Below are 15,044 nucleotides of genomic sequence, written 5' to 3'. Positions count from 1 at the left end.
CTGACCCACAACTGTGCTCCAGCTATTCCCAGCTGGCAGGTGGCCCCTTCGGACCGTTGTCAACGGATGGAAGCTAGAGCAGCCTCCAGGCTGGTCTAACATGCTCCTTGGTTGAGACAGGGGCACAGAATCAGGAAGGCAGAGCCAGTGCCCTGACAGCAGCCTGTAGCCAATGATTTTAGTTTATTGTTAATTTATTGTGTGGTTAGACAAATTAGAAGATTGGGCCAAAAGAAATCTGATGAGGTTCAACAAAGACAAGTGCAGAATCCTGCACTTAGGACGGAAGAATTCCATGCACTACTACAGACTAGGGACCGAATGGCTAGGCAGCAGTTCTGCAGAAAAGGACCTAGGGGTTACAGTGGACGAGAAGCTGGATATGAGTCAACAGTGTGCCCTTGTTGCCAAGAAGGCTAACGGCATTTTGGGCTGTATAAGTAGGGGCATTGTCAGCAGATCGAGGGACATGATCGTTCCCCACTATTCGACATTGGTGAGGCCTCATCTGGAGTACTGTGTCTAGTTTTGGGCCCCACACTACAAGGATGTGGAAAAATTGAAAAGCGTCCAGCGGAGGGCAACAAAAATGATTAGGGGACTGGAACACATGACTTATGAGGAGAGGCTGAGGGAACTGGGATTGTTTAGTCTGCGGAAGAGAAGAATGAGGGGGGATTTGATAGCTGCTTTCAACTACCTGAAAGGTGGATCCAAAGAGGATGGATCTAGATTATTCTCAGTGATAGCAGATGACAGGACAAGGAGTAATGGTCTCAAATTGCAGTGGGGGAGATTTAGGTTGGATATTAGGAACAACTTTTTCACTGTGAGGGTGGTGAAACACTGGAATGCGTTACCTCGGGAGGTGGTGGAATCTCCTTCCTTAGAAGTTTTTAAGGTCAGGCTTGACAAAGCCCTGGCTGGGATGATTTAATTGGGGATTAGTCTTGCTATGAGCAGGGGCTTGGACTAGATGACCTCCTGAGGTCCCTTCCAACCCTCATAGTCTATGATTCACTACCATGTTATGTTATATATAATCATTGTATGCTAAATAGAGTTAAATTGTAGGATTATAGAAGTATAAGATTGATCAGTATGTAGAGCAGGGGTCTCAAACGCAATTTACCTTAGGGGCAGTGCTAGTCCTCAAATTCTCCCAGCAGACCAATAATGTCACTCATGCCGCCCAAACTCTGCCTCCCCCCCCAAAATCCACCCCCCCCCATCTGCCTAAGCCTCTGGGGTAGGGTGACCAGATGTCCCATTTTTATAGGGACAGTCCCGTTTTTTGGGACTTTTTCTTGTATAGGTGCTTATTACCCCCACCCCCGTCCCATTTCTTCACAGTTGCTATCTGGTCACCCTATTCTGGGAGGGAGTTTGGATGGGGGAGAAGGTCTGGGGTAGGGGATTGGGGTGCAGGCTCTGGGAGGGAGTTAGGGTGCTGGGTGCAGGCTCTGAGCTGGGGCAAGGGTGCAGGAGAAGGGGTGGGGTTGCAGGCTCTGGAAGGGAGGAGGGGGGAGGGGTGCAGGCTCTGGGAGGGAGTGCAGGCTCTGGGAGGGGGGTTGGGGGCAGGAGGGGGGGCGGGAAGAGGGGGGGCAGGCTCTGGGAGGGGGGTCAGGGGGTGTGGAGCTTACCTGGGGCTCCAAGGTGGGGCAGACCAGGGGGCCTCCGCACGCTGCTGCCCCCAGGCACTGCCCCCGCAGCTTCCCATTGGCCACAGGGGCACTCGGGGTGGGGGAAGCACGTGGAGGCACAGCCCCACCCTCGGGCCACAGGGAGGGGCCAGCAGACACGTGGAGTGAGCAGGCAGACACTGCTCAGCTCCGTTGTGTTGCTAGGGCCCTGGGCCATTGTAAATCGCCTGCGGGGAGCGCCCGGGGGCAGCAGGCAAGTGAATGGATTGATTAAGGTGAAACTCTGAAACTACTGTAGGGATAAATTTGGGGTGTAGGTGTAAGGAAACTATCTTTGTGGAACACAGGGAATGGAGGGTCTGCCATCACGGCTCTGAGTTCACAGCCCCTTCTTGCTGAAGTGATGAGCACAAGGAAGGTGACTTTCATGGATAAAAGGGACATGGAACAAGTGGCTAAAGGCTTGAAGGGGGGCTTGTTAGAACCAAGAGAACAAGATTCAGGTCCCACTGTGCTGTGATCTTTTGAGAAGACGGAAAGGTTCATAGGAGGCCTTTCCAGAGTCGATTGGTTAGTGGGTATGCAAAAACAGAGTGGCCCTTAGTAGGAGGATGGAATGCACTGCTGGCTGCTAGGTGGACTCCTAGAGAGCTGACGGATAAACCTGATGTCTTTAAAGACAGGATATAGTCTAAGATGAGGGGAATGTCTGCAGCGTCTGGTGACACACCTCTTCACTGGGTCCAGGAAGAGAATCATCTCCATTTAGCCAGGTAACATTTTCTACTAGAGTCGTTTCTGCTATTAGAGAGGATGTCCTGCATGGCTGAGGAGCATGCATGTTCTAGAGATGATGCCCCTCCAAATACCATGCCCTGCAGTGGAGCAGTTGTGGATCGGGGTGTTTGATTGTGCGATTGCACTGGGTCAGGAGCTCAGGGAATGTTGGAATGGTAATCGGTGGGTGAGCCGACATGCACAAGAGGTTGGGGAACCAGATCTGTCTGGGCGAGAAGGGGACAATCAGGATGACCATCACCCTGTCTTGTTGGATCTTGTGCAGCACCCATGGTAGCAGGAGTTGTAGCAGGAGGAAAGCAGACTGAGCTGGCCCTACCAGGAGAGAAGGAGAGCATTGCCCTGGGAGTGATAACCAAGGGCTCCTCTGGAGCAGTATGTGGTGCACTTGGTGGTAGTCTGAGAAGCGAATCGATCTCTGGCTGGGGTTTCCCATTGCGTGAAAATGTCACGTAGCACCCGCCATGGAGCTCCCACTCCTGACTGATCACAAAGGGTCTGCTGTGGGAATCTGTGGGCACATTCTGTTTCTTAAGAAGGTAGGCTGCAGATAGGGTGATCTGACTGCTGAGGCACCAGTTCCTGAGGCCAACTGCTTCTGTGCACAGGGAGGCAGATTTTGCTCCCCCTTGCTTGTTGCTGCAGAATACAATTGTAGTGTTATCTGACATTATCAGGACATGGTGAAAGCGGATGAATGGAAGAAAGAATTCACATGCAATTCTTACTACCTGAAGTTTCAGAACATTAATGTGCATTCTAACCCATGTGTCATGTTGTTACCTGTATGAACTCCCCAGCCTATGAGGGACGTGTAGGTAATGATAGTCTTCTCCGGAGAAGAGGGAATGAAGGGGACACCTATTCATATGTGATAAGGATTTGTCCACCATAGGAGGGAAGACAGAACCTTGGCAGGGACCCTGAGCAGAAGGTTCAAGGGGTGGCAGATCGGTGAGTACACCAACCATAGACATGCTTGAAGACACTGAAGGTGGAGTCTCATAAATGGAGTGACATAGGTGCAGGAGGCCATGTGGCTGAGTAGGGACAAACATGTCTTGGCTTTTACTTGAGGATTGCTCATTATGTGAGCTATGATCTTGGTCATAGTCTGGAACCTGTCTGTGGACAAATACGCCTTTGCGGTGACAGAGTTCAAGGTTGCTCTGATTAAGTCCAAAGGGGGGTGAGCACAGATTTTTTCGATGTTTACACTGACTCCCAGTGAGGAAAGGAGGCGGAGCATCATAAACGTTGATGTGTATGCCTCTTGGCGGGATCTGGTGGCGAGGAGCCAGTTGTTGAGGTATGGAAAAACAAGCTCTGACATGAGCAGCTACCACTGAAAAGACCTTCGTAAATACCCTGGGGGTGGTAGCTATCCTGAAGGGTAGTACTAGAAGGGTAGTTTGGAGTATTGGAAATGGTGCAATCCCTGTATTGGAAATGGTGCAATCCCACCATAAATCTGAGAAAATGTCTGTTGGCAGGATGAATATCAATGTGAAAGCAGGCATCATTCATATCGAGAGCTGTGAACCACGTGCCTTTTTCTAATGATGGAATTATCACTGCCAATGTGACCATGCAAAATTTGAGATTGTGGATGAAGCAGCTGAGGTGACAGAGGCCACGGACTGGTCTCCACTCTCCCTTCTTCTTGGGTATCAGGAAGTAGATCAAGTAAAAACCTGTGCTCCGGTATTGTGGAGGAATGTGCTCTGTTGCTCCTTGCTGCAGTAAGGAACTCACCTCCTGAGTGAGGTTGCTGTCATGAGAGTGGCCCCCGAAGGGGTTGGGTAAGGAGGTTTTAGAGGAGGTAGCATTACAAACTCAATCGTATGGCCATAGGGGATGACGTTCAGCACTGTTATCACACTCCAAGTGTCAAAAAAGAGTGCTAGGTGACCCCCGAATGGAGTAGTGGGGTCATGAGGTGTTAGGCTCAGTGGTTCACGGCTCTTGAGCTCATATCAAAAAGAGATCGGGGGTTGGGATTGAGATGTCAAGGCTGGTGCAGGAGGCATGGGAAATTGGGATCTTTCAACCTTTTGCTATTTATGTGGTGGTTTGTATGTTCTCTGATGATAAAAGTGTTGATACCTTTACCATTGACTGGTTGACTGGTGTTGAAACTTCCTCTGAGAGGCAGGTGTGTAGATGCCCACAGATCAAAGGGTGGCCCTAGAGTCCTTTAGGGTATGTAGGGACTCATCTGTCTTCTCACTGAATAGGTGTAATTCATTGACGGGGAGGTCCTCAATGATGTTCTGGACCTCCCTGGGGAATCTGGAGGCATGAATTCAGGACTCCCTTCATGTGACAATGACTGTAGCCATGGCCTACTGGTAGTATAGGCCGAATCAACTGCATACTGGAGGGCAGTTCTGGCTATTAGTTTATCTTCCTCAATAAGAGCTTGGAAATGGGCCCAGTCCTGCTGGGGAAGACTGTTGATGAATTCCTCGAACTTAGCATAGTTAAGGAAGTCTTATTTAGCCAATAGGGCTTGATAACTGGCTATCCAGAATTGTAAACCAGGGGAGGAGGAAACCTTCCTTCCCAGTAGGTCTAAGCCTTTCCCCTCTTCAGCTGTTGGCATAGATCAAGGACGTTGCTGCTTGGATCTCTCTGAAGCAGCCTGACTACGAGCAAATTGGGAGCTGGGTGTGAGAATTGAAATTCTGAGCCCTTGGCTGGCACATAATAGAGTCTCTCCACACCTTTGGGGGTAGGAGCACAGAAGGTGAGGGTATGCTGCACTGTCTTAGTATGGCCTCATTGACCGACAGGGCAATTCTCATAGGTGCCAAGGCATGGAGGATATTCAAGAGCTTGTGCTGAGAGTCTTGGATTTCTTCTAATGGGATTTCTACAGTATGGTAGTTGATGACATTTTCAGTACAAAGCAGGGTCCAAATTCCTTGTCTGTAAAGCACCTTGTTTACTTTTGGCGCTCTATAAAGAACAATGTAACTCCAATCCTGACATCATTCCAGTAGTTCCGGCACCCTGGTTTGTATTGGAATGTAACTGAGGTCATGGTGCCGCATGGCTGTAAGAGATGGGGCAGGGAGACTGCTGGTGGATAGGCAGAAGGTGGCTATTCATATGGGTCAGAGCAAAAGCTGTTTGTGGAAGCCCAGCTATGAATTTCCTGACTTCAGTGCCTTGCTTTTTCAACCTGAATCTTAGCACTGAATTTCTAGGTTTTCCAACAGCTTTTGTTTTATTATAATTAAAACCTTCCAATGGCATTGTTTTAACATACTGATAAGCTTGTAAAAAGTTATTTATGTCTTAATGAGATATGGGCCAGAGCTGTACAATTCCCTTCCGCTCCCCACATCTGAATGTAGAGGGGTTTGGAGCGAGGGCGCTGGGTTGGCATCTCTAATCTGACATGTAGCAACATGGTGTAGATTCTCTTCCGATACAGAAACTATACTCTGCAAGAATTATCGGTGTGATAGGAAGTGAAATATGTCAGTGAAAATCACATTTTCAAATCAAACACTCCACAGCAGAGTATTTAGCCTGCTTGATGAAATCAAGTTCAGCTATGGGAGCCTGTGACCAGCCGGATTCAGACTGGCAATGGTGATGGAGTTTATAGCTTCCACAGGCTGCATCTTTCCAAGCCAATTCATATAACAACCAGGGAAGCAAAGAAACTCTGCTGGAACCTGGCTGAGTGCTCAGATGTATACGAATCTGTCAGAAATGATTCTGAAATGTTGCACCCATGCTTGTCTGCGGTACCTCCCATCCAGGGCAACTGAACGACCAGCTCAGAAGTTTCCAGACTTAGCCATTAATGAGATGGCACTTACGACTTTATAAACACGAGAAGAATTTTTCAGAAAGTGAAATACAACTAATTTTTTCCAAGTCTCATATCCCAGAAACCCCTCATCGGATTAACCTCAACGTCACCTCTCCACGTATATTCTCCTTAGAGCCCAGGCAAGTGCCATTTCAAGCTGAAACGATGGGCGGGGGGTGAGGAAATTAGAGGGGCAGTCCATCAAAATCAGGCTTATACCGGAAACTGAATTATGCTGCCATATAATCTGTTAGACGACACTGAAACAGAGAAGGTGACCGTCGCTTCTGAACTGTTACTATTCTTTGGTACGACCTAGAGATAAGATCCACGTCAAAGCCAGAGAAGGTATTTCGGGCAAGCAGCATTTCCATTCAAATAGTAACGTGAAGGTTACTGTCAACATGGCACCGCACTTACCTTCACCAGATTCAGGGGGTTTGCTTTGCTGCCCATTTCGCTTGCAGTCAGGCCAATGTTGATCACAGTCTGGGAGATGTTGGGTCGAGCAGAGGCTTTCCGTGCTGAGCGAGAAAGATGGAGACTATGAATTCCAACAGGAAGAAGATCATTCATTCATTGTCTAATCTTCCAAGGTCTCATCACCAATTACAAATGGCTGTTGAGCGAAGGGCACAGACGTACCTCTCAGGTGCACCTCACTGCAAGGGAGGCCATTCCTGTAATCCCCAAATTACCTATGTTACCCCCATCGCACTTTCAGTCTGAAATTTTACACCAGAAAGGCGTCGTCATGAAGCTGCAGGAGTCATTCACACAGCAGGGTGGGGTCCTGCTGCCTTTCGCATTCCCTGGACGCTCCTCACACTGCACCCCATATTTGGGCCTTGGTAATGAGAGGTCTGGCCCAGAAACTCTTAGCGAATATCTGCCAACAAAGGTCTGCTCGGGGCCCTAAACCCCACCCACGGCTCTCACACACAGGAGCAAATGGAAAAAGGTGCTCTGGACACTTCCCTGGCCCTGAGCCAGAGGCAGCCAAGCAAGGAGATAAAGCCTGCCCTGGACAACTCAGGCAGTAGGCTTAGGTCAGTGCAGAGGAACAGAGACCTTGCCATACGATTGGGTCACTCCTCTGAACAGAGCAGGAACCTGCCTGCAGGAGATGCCATTACTGAGCGGGATTCTCTGGCCTGTGCTATGCAGGTCAGGCTAGACAATCACAATGGTCACTGCATGCCGGCATTACCCCCCACCACACCGTGTTACTCTGTGTGACCCTGCCCCCATGGGCCTGCATTACAACCCAGTAGGCTGTACTTCATCCCCAGTAGGCTGCTTGGGACTGGTTTTTCTGAATACCATCCTGGGAGATGCAGGAAAGCACTAGGAGGCTCACAGGAGGAAGCCTCTCTGCTTCACACCACAACATGATCCCTAGCCCCACAGGGGACTTCGTTGAGCCCCACCACAGGTTAACGGCCTTGTCTGAGGGGGTGAGGAGTTACCCCTGCAGGAATTCAGTCTGCAGACTCTTCACGCCAGCACCACAGAGAGTCCACAGCCTCCCAGCAAGACACTTGAGACCATCAGACCTGAATTCCGCCCCAGCTTGCCCTGCCTGGATTAGCCGAGGGGTGCCTAATCGCACCTCTGCTGCACTGCCCTGTGAGGGAGGGGCAATGGGGACATGCCAGCCTTGCAGGAAACGCTGCACTCATGCTGCATGCTGGGACAGTCCCGCTCTCCCCTGCAGCACTTGGCAGTGGAAAACCCAGTGCCACCCTGCCATGTGAGGGGGCTGCATAGCACAGTTCAAACCAGGAAACTCACCTTTGGGTGGATTTTCTGCCTCCTCCTCCAGCTCCTCCAGCTCTTTGGGAGAGAATTTCATGATATGGGACACCACGTGGGTCCCCACCAGCACGGTACGCCCAAAAGCTCGCTGCTCCACCACAAAGATGCTTAGGGGTGGGTGCAGGTACACCTGCTCTGGTAGCTCCTGCAAAAGAGCCTCTCATACTGTCACCAGGGCTGCGGGGGGGCGTCCCGCAGACAGCTCAGAGCCTGGCTTATAGCTCACTCGTGTCCAGCTGGCAGATACGGGCTGCGCTCCCACCAGCTACACCCTGGTGAGCCCCTAGCACAGCGGCCCTGATGCTCCCTATGCAGGTAGGTCCTGACAGCGCCAGTGCTGGGACCCAGCACCTCAGTTCTGAACTAGAGCCCTGCCCATGCCTCGCCAGCAGGCAGTCCCTGATGCTGGCTGAATTGATTCATGCCATGGAGAGTTCTTTCCCATCAGCAGCTGGTCTTTAATGGGCCCCAGTTCCTCAGAGGGGGAACCCAGCTGGGGCTGAACCCAGTCTGCAGGTATGTGCCCATTCTCCAGAAACACGGGCCTTGGAAACTCTGCCTCTCCCCTCCTCGCTAAAGCCCTACCCCAGAGCTAGCGGGGGTGTCAGCACTGCAGCCCGGGCCCTGGCAGTGAGCACTGCTCCCTACTTACCACGTTGATGTATTTGACCAGCTCGTTGAAGTTGGGGTTCTCTTTGTATGACACAATCACTTCCGATTCCACTTTCTTCCCGGCACATTCGATGATCACCTGGGGCTGATCTACCTCAAACAGGTTCACACGCTTCAAGTCTCGCAGGCCCCAAAACAGGATCTGAACAGCAGGAGCCAAGTGCGTCAGCTGCTCTAGGCACTCAGCGCTCTTCACACACGCCTTCCCAGCCGCCAATCCCTCACCCCTACGAGGGACGATCACCCCCAATCCACCCACCTAACCCCAGTACTAATCTCACTACACCCTGTCCAGCTGCCAGATGGTCCCTCATCCCCACAGGTAACCAGCATCACCATCTGCTAACCCTTCCCACGTCCCTGGCAGTCAGACCCCTCTTTCCAACACAGGAGGAGTGAGGGCTGCTCCTCACCCACCCAGACGCTCCCAGGAGGAAAACACTGGACACTTCATCAACAGCAAATGAATGTGCCAGTGTGGAGGCGGGCAGACTCAGCAGAGCAATTTGGGGGCAGATGAGTGAGAGCTAACGGCGCTGTCTCACAGCCAGGCTCCTCTGTTCAGTGTGATCGGGAGTTAATCAAACAACATGGGACGCTTTCCAGGTGAGATGCTGGATGAAATGGGGGCTTGTGACCCTACACACCACTGCGATCGTCTCTATACAAAATACATCTTGTCAGGTAGCATTTGAAAACTAAACTCACTCGTCAATAATATACTGGTGAAACACATATAGCAACATGACATGTAAAGTTAAAGTTGTGACTGACATGCGTTCACCAGACAAGCCTGGGGAGGGGTAAACAAGTTTCTCGAAGACAAAGGACAAGCTGACACCTCTAGCCAGGTGTCGTCAAAGTTGATTGACCATCACTGGTCACATGGCCAGTCTTTGGCAGCGAAGTGGGGCAGGAACAAATCGATCTGCATTTTAACAAACAACATGGAAGCTCTTTCCCCATGAGACCCCTGTGTCTCCATCCTCATAGCTGGAAGGAACTTTGTCTAGTGACACTCAGGAAAATGCATTGCAAAGGGTGACTAGAGTATGGAAGGGAGGGGCAAAAGCACCCCCGGTAGGTTTGTCTGTCTGTCTGTCTCTCTCTCTCACCTGAGAAGACCAAGGAACTAGCCTTTGGACTTTGGGAGGGATTCCGACCTCAGAATTTGGCCAGCCTTCGTGCTGAGAACATGTAATAAGGATTTCACCTTGAACCAAGTCTATTTGTTCAGTTTTAGTGACTAGAAAATGCTTTATCTTTATGTCTTTTGTAAACATTTCTGACTTCCATGCCTTATACTTGTACTCACTTAAAATCTCTCTCCATGTAGTTAAATAAACTTGTTCTATTCTTCTTTAATCAAAACTAATCCAGTAGTGTGTTTAAACTAAATTGTTTAGTAACTGCAGTTAAGGTAACAACCTGTTGTACATTGACCCCTTACAAGGCTCAAGGGACCTCCAATATCTGGACTGCCGAGGAGAGGGCTGGAGAGTGCAGAACATACATTTGGGGAAAGTCCAGGACTGGAAGTGTATTGGGTCACCCAGCAAGTGGAAACCAAGGCTGGTGGAGTGTTGTTGGCAGGCTGCTGCTATGCGCAGACACTCGAAGTGACCTGCATGCTCTCTGGCTGTTTGCGAGGAGCCCAGGGTGTGAGATACAGCAGCAAAGCATTGTGAGGCACCCCAGGATGCAGAGCAGGTGATGACAGCCCCTCTCCAGCCTGGATTGCACCCCAAAATGTGATAGGGCTGGTGGGTAGATGTCGCCCCAGTTCCAAGCCACACTCACTTCTGGCCTGCGAAAGTCCCTGACGTGAGGAGGCAGCACAGACATGTTTGAGTCCCAGGTATTGTGTCAGTCCCTTCCCCAACCCCCTGCCATAAAGTCACGGCGCACTGGTACCAGTCAGAGGAAACTCTGCTCAGAACTCTACTGAAAGCCACAGTACCTCTATGCGGAATTCTTTGAGGATGGGCCGGACTCCCTCTGGGATAATGAAGCGTCCAGAACGGGGGTCCTCCAGGAAGTCTGGCTCCTTGGGTTCCACGTCTTTGGGCACTGAAGGCTGGACGGATGGAAATGGCCAGGCCACACAGAAATTAAGAAGCTCGTCTCTCCTGCCCCACAATACCCCCTCACCCACCTACACACCCATCTCTCCCATCTCCAGCTTTGTCCTCCTCCTTCACTGCTGCCCATTGATACTGGGGGGCCCTCCCACGATGAGAGTGCTCCTCTCTGCTTGAGGATGTGGCTAGAGCAGGGAGCCCAGCATCATGCCCCAGGTGTTAATCTGCCCAGCCCAGACAGCAGGAAGCAGCTGGAACAAGCTGCCATGCACCTCTTACCACACTGCTACCCCAGAGAAGCCAGTTACCTCCAAGTAGCCACTGTAATCCAGCTCGATGAGCTCAAAGGTAGCAATTAATTCCCCTGCTGCTCTGGGTCCTTTGTAAATGTCAAAAAACTGCAGGGCAGGTTTGCAGTATGGTTCATCCACCAGCTTCACCTGTGGAGTAGCAAAGGCCCGGCCAAGGAATTCTGGAGAACCCTACAGACAAGAAGGAGCAGCCACTGGATACTGCCTCAGCATTCTCACGGCGTTTCAGGTCCCAGTACAACATGCCAGAATGGGCTTAATCCCCACCAGGTGTAAGTTCTGCAAAGTCACTGGAAAGACTCTCTCTCCATCTCTGACCACCACGCACTGCTGCAGCAAACTGCTGCAGGGAGCCCAAGGCAGGGCACTCAGCACTGGGCGTACATTCAGAAAGGGCTCAAACCACACCTCCCTTCCTGGCAGGGCCAGCTCCAGGCACCAGCAAAACAAGCAGGTGCTTGGGGCGGCAGATTTCTAGGGGCGGCATTCCGGCGCCAGCCATGCCGCCCCTAGAAACGTGCCCCCACCGACCCAGCTCGCCTCTGCTCCACCTCTGCCTGCTCCCCTGAGCACGCCACCGCCACTCCGCTTCTCCCCGCTCCCTCCCAGGCTTGCCGCACGCCAAACAGCTGTTTTGCCCGGCAAGCCTGGGAGGGAGGGAGGGAGGGGCCAAGCGGCGGCGCTCAGGGGAGGCGGCGGTGGTGGAGCGGAGGTGAGCTGGGGCAGGGAGCGGTTCCTCTACCCCCCTCCCATTACTTCCTGCTCTTCCCCCCCGCTCACCTCCGCTCCACCTGCTCCCCTGAGCGCACTGCCTCTCCCTCGCCTGAGAGGGAGGGGGGAGAAGTGGAGCGGCAGGGTGTTCAGGGGAGCAGGCGGAGCAGAGGTGAGCTAGGGCAGGGGGCCTGCAGGGGGCGGGGAACTGCAGGAAGCAATGGGGGCGGAAAATGCAGCACGCCCAGGGGAGGAGGCGGGGCCGGGGATTTGGGGAAGGGGCAGAGTTGGGGTGGAGCTGGGGGAGGGCATGAAAAAAAAGTGGGGGCAGCCAAAAATTTTTTTGCTTGGGGCGGCAAAAATCCTAGAGCTGGCCCTGCTTCCTGGGCTTTCCGCAGACAGAACCATAAAACCCTAGGCACTTAGCTGACCACCCAGTCTTCCTCTTGTTATCTTTATAGGTGAGGGCTTCAGGAGAGCATAGGGATTGGCTCTTCTTATCTGCAATGCTAATGGCCCAATCTGAACTGTGGAAAATGTAACCAGATACCACAGAAATGGGTGCAATACAGAACAAGGCAAGAAACGCCTTCCTCTCACTGACAATGCAGCATTGCCTTCCTGCATTTCAACAATCATTGCATGCCCTGTATCTACCAGAGTGAGACTTCAAGTTATTTACAGTATGGGCTTGGTCTCCTTGCTTGTAAATTATCTGTATATCTAGGATGGTCTGTAAATAATAAAACCTGTGACTACTATTGAGAATTAAAGCCGTGTGTGTAAGACAATGCATGCATCTATGTATATTCTTACATACAAAAAATGTTAAATTAAGGGTATTTAAGTTGCAAAGTCCAGCCCTCAAAAGTTAGGAAATGACCAAATTAGCCACCATAATTCAGTGCCCTTGTGTGTTTGCATTATTATTAGACAGGCTTCTGTTATGTGATCACATGCTGCTTTTTCCACATGCTCCATGTCCTATTCTGAGCACAGCATGGACAGCGTTCAGGAACCTGTTCCGCGTTTCTTTCTATCCTCAGTATTCAGTGTGTGGCCAATTTTACAATTGGGAAACTGATCCAGGAAGACAAAGTGACTTGCCAAGGCCACACAAAGAATCAGTGGCAGAACCAAGACCAGAACTCAGGGCCACCTGAAGCCCAGCCCTTTGCTCATTTATTCAGCCACACTTCCTTACTGCCAGAGGCGCTGAGCATCCACTGCACCCGACGAGTTGAGCTGCAGCTGTGAATACGCAGCACGTCTGTATATCAAGCCTCAAGTGTCTCAAGCTGGACACCCACAAAACGAGGAACACACAGTGGCCACCTGCCACAATTGTGGTGTAGTGACTTTACCAACGTCACACAGAGAGACCGTGGAAAAGACAAGGATGGAATCCAGGTCTCCATTCAACCGCCTTAGCCCCAAGACTAGCCTTTCTTCCTGCAATCCACTGCCTCGTTCCTATACACCTTTCAACTTCTAGTGTGCATGCGGCAAGGCCTACAGACAACAGCCTCCTTTGTTACACACCCCGATTCATCCCCTGAGCACCGTCCACCCTGCGCACTGCAGGACACAAGGGTCCTGTGAAAAAGACAGTAGGTGATCATGTAATGAAAGACCATATCAAAAGGCAGGTTGCCAGTTCTGGCATTTCCTAGCTTTCAAGAGCTGGACTTTGCAACCCTAACAACATTATGTTAACAGTTTTTTGGGACCGTAATACGATTTAATGTGATATTCGGTTCAGTTTATTTTACAAGGCCTGTACATTTTCAGTTTTCATTGTGGTGCTGCACTCGGTAGTGAAGACACATAACTGCGCTGCGTCAAGGAGGTTTTGGCAGCTGGGTGGGGACAGCTGGGCTTTGGCACCAGCGGAGGCAGCTAGGAACGGTGGGAAACGCATATTAGCATGATCATGCTGTGGTTCAGTTTGACAGTCACATTCAGTGTGTTACGAATAGACTGCGACACCTCCACTTGGGTCTGTAAGTGAAAAATAGCCCAGATTCTCGGCTGCACCAAACCAGATGTCAGGGCAGGTCTGCATCATCCAGCCACAGCAGAGGTTAGAGCACGCTCAGAGCTTGTCACAGGGCGGGCTGGGCTTGTAAGACGTGCTGGGATCAGCCCCACCTGTGTCCAGTGATCCCCCCAAGTGGGGTGCCCATGTGATGGGTTCAGGCTTGGGCCAGGCGACCGGGGATCATGTGATGGTAGCCCAGGGCAGGGCTATGTGTGAGGGGGCCTGTTCTCTCAGAGAGATGGGGAGATCGGGGCGGGGAAGGCCTGGGCCAGGCCTGATACAAGGGTCACTGAAAGCTGAGAAAGAGGCTGTCCCTACCAGCCAGAGGGAGAGGCTTAGCTGCAGCTATCTGCAGTGAGCCACAACCTCAAAAACCTTCCAAGGGGATTATGAGCCTGGAGGAACCAAATGGACTGTGGCACCCAGGCTGGGCCTAGTGAGCTGCAGGGAAGGTGGCTGAGAGTCTAGCTTGGAGTTAAACTGCACTTGCTAGGTTAGTAAAGCAGGCCCCAGATGGGAGAGTAACTTAAAGAACCAGCTGAGGTGATTTGACTAAGGAAGGAGGAAGCTGAGGCAGTCGGGGGGCTGACAGTGGGTGTGGTAAGACTGTTACAGACCTGCTTGGACTTCTGCCTTTGGGCCTCTGGACCACAGCAAGCCCCTGCCACATCTCCTGTGCACAGGCTGAGCTGGGGCAGTGCAGCGGCCTGTCTGGGCACTGACTTAGAACTGTGCCACACAGTGTAATTCGCAGCTTGGCAGGTCTGGCTGCTTTCCAGACTGCAAACCAGAATCCAGCTCAGTGTTTGCATGTGAACCATCCTCTCCTCTACGAGCTCCTCACCTCTCCAGGCTGGCGCCAGCTCGGCTGGCTTCACTCATCACACACACACACAACTCCACTGATTGGCACCACCAGAGCAGACTGACAACAGGAAGCTTGTCAAAGCCCTCCCCAGAGAGCCACTCCTGGTGGCTCCAACCTCCCTGCAGCTTCGAGCTGCCGGTATAGGTAAGATCTAATCACAGGAGCGGAGGCAGAGCAAATTGGTGCAGTCGTCCATGTGACGTCCTGTATCTGGACAGACATTCCCTCAGCTTTCCCCAGACTCCTGCACACACTGAGCTTATGGACATAGA

The 15,044-nt window shown here is 51.5% G+C and overlaps 1 protein-coding gene across 1 annotated transcript in view; it reads right to left on the bottom strand.

The window, feature by feature from the left end:
* The window catches only part of LOC141997877 (fer-1-like protein 4), a 104,222-nt gene that overhangs the window by 31,609 nt on the left and 57,569 nt on the right, over positions 1 to 15,044 (bottom strand). The window contains exons 26-30 of the mRNA XM_074970404.1: positions 11,150 to 11,323; positions 10,721 to 10,837; positions 8,741 to 8,902; positions 8,065 to 8,233; positions 6,691 to 6,794 (exon numbers count right to left, since the gene is read on the bottom strand). Coding sequence (XP_074826505.1) covers positions 6,691 to 6,794; positions 8,065 to 8,233; positions 8,741 to 8,902; positions 10,721 to 10,837; positions 11,150 to 11,323 — 726 coding nt within the window. The remainder of the gene's footprint in view (positions 1 to 6,690; positions 6,795 to 8,064; positions 8,234 to 8,740; positions 8,903 to 10,720; positions 10,838 to 11,149; positions 11,324 to 15,044) is intronic.

The sequence above is a fragment of the Natator depressus genome, chromosome 13 (genome assembly GCF_965152275.1).
Source record: "Natator depressus isolate rNatDep1 chromosome 13, rNatDep2.hap1, whole genome shotgun sequence".
Lineage (NCBI taxonomy): Eukaryota > Metazoa > Chordata > Testudines > Cheloniidae > Natator > Natator depressus.
The sequence above is the reverse complement of the archived record's forward strand: the minus strand, read 5'-3'. Positions and strand labels throughout refer to the sequence as shown.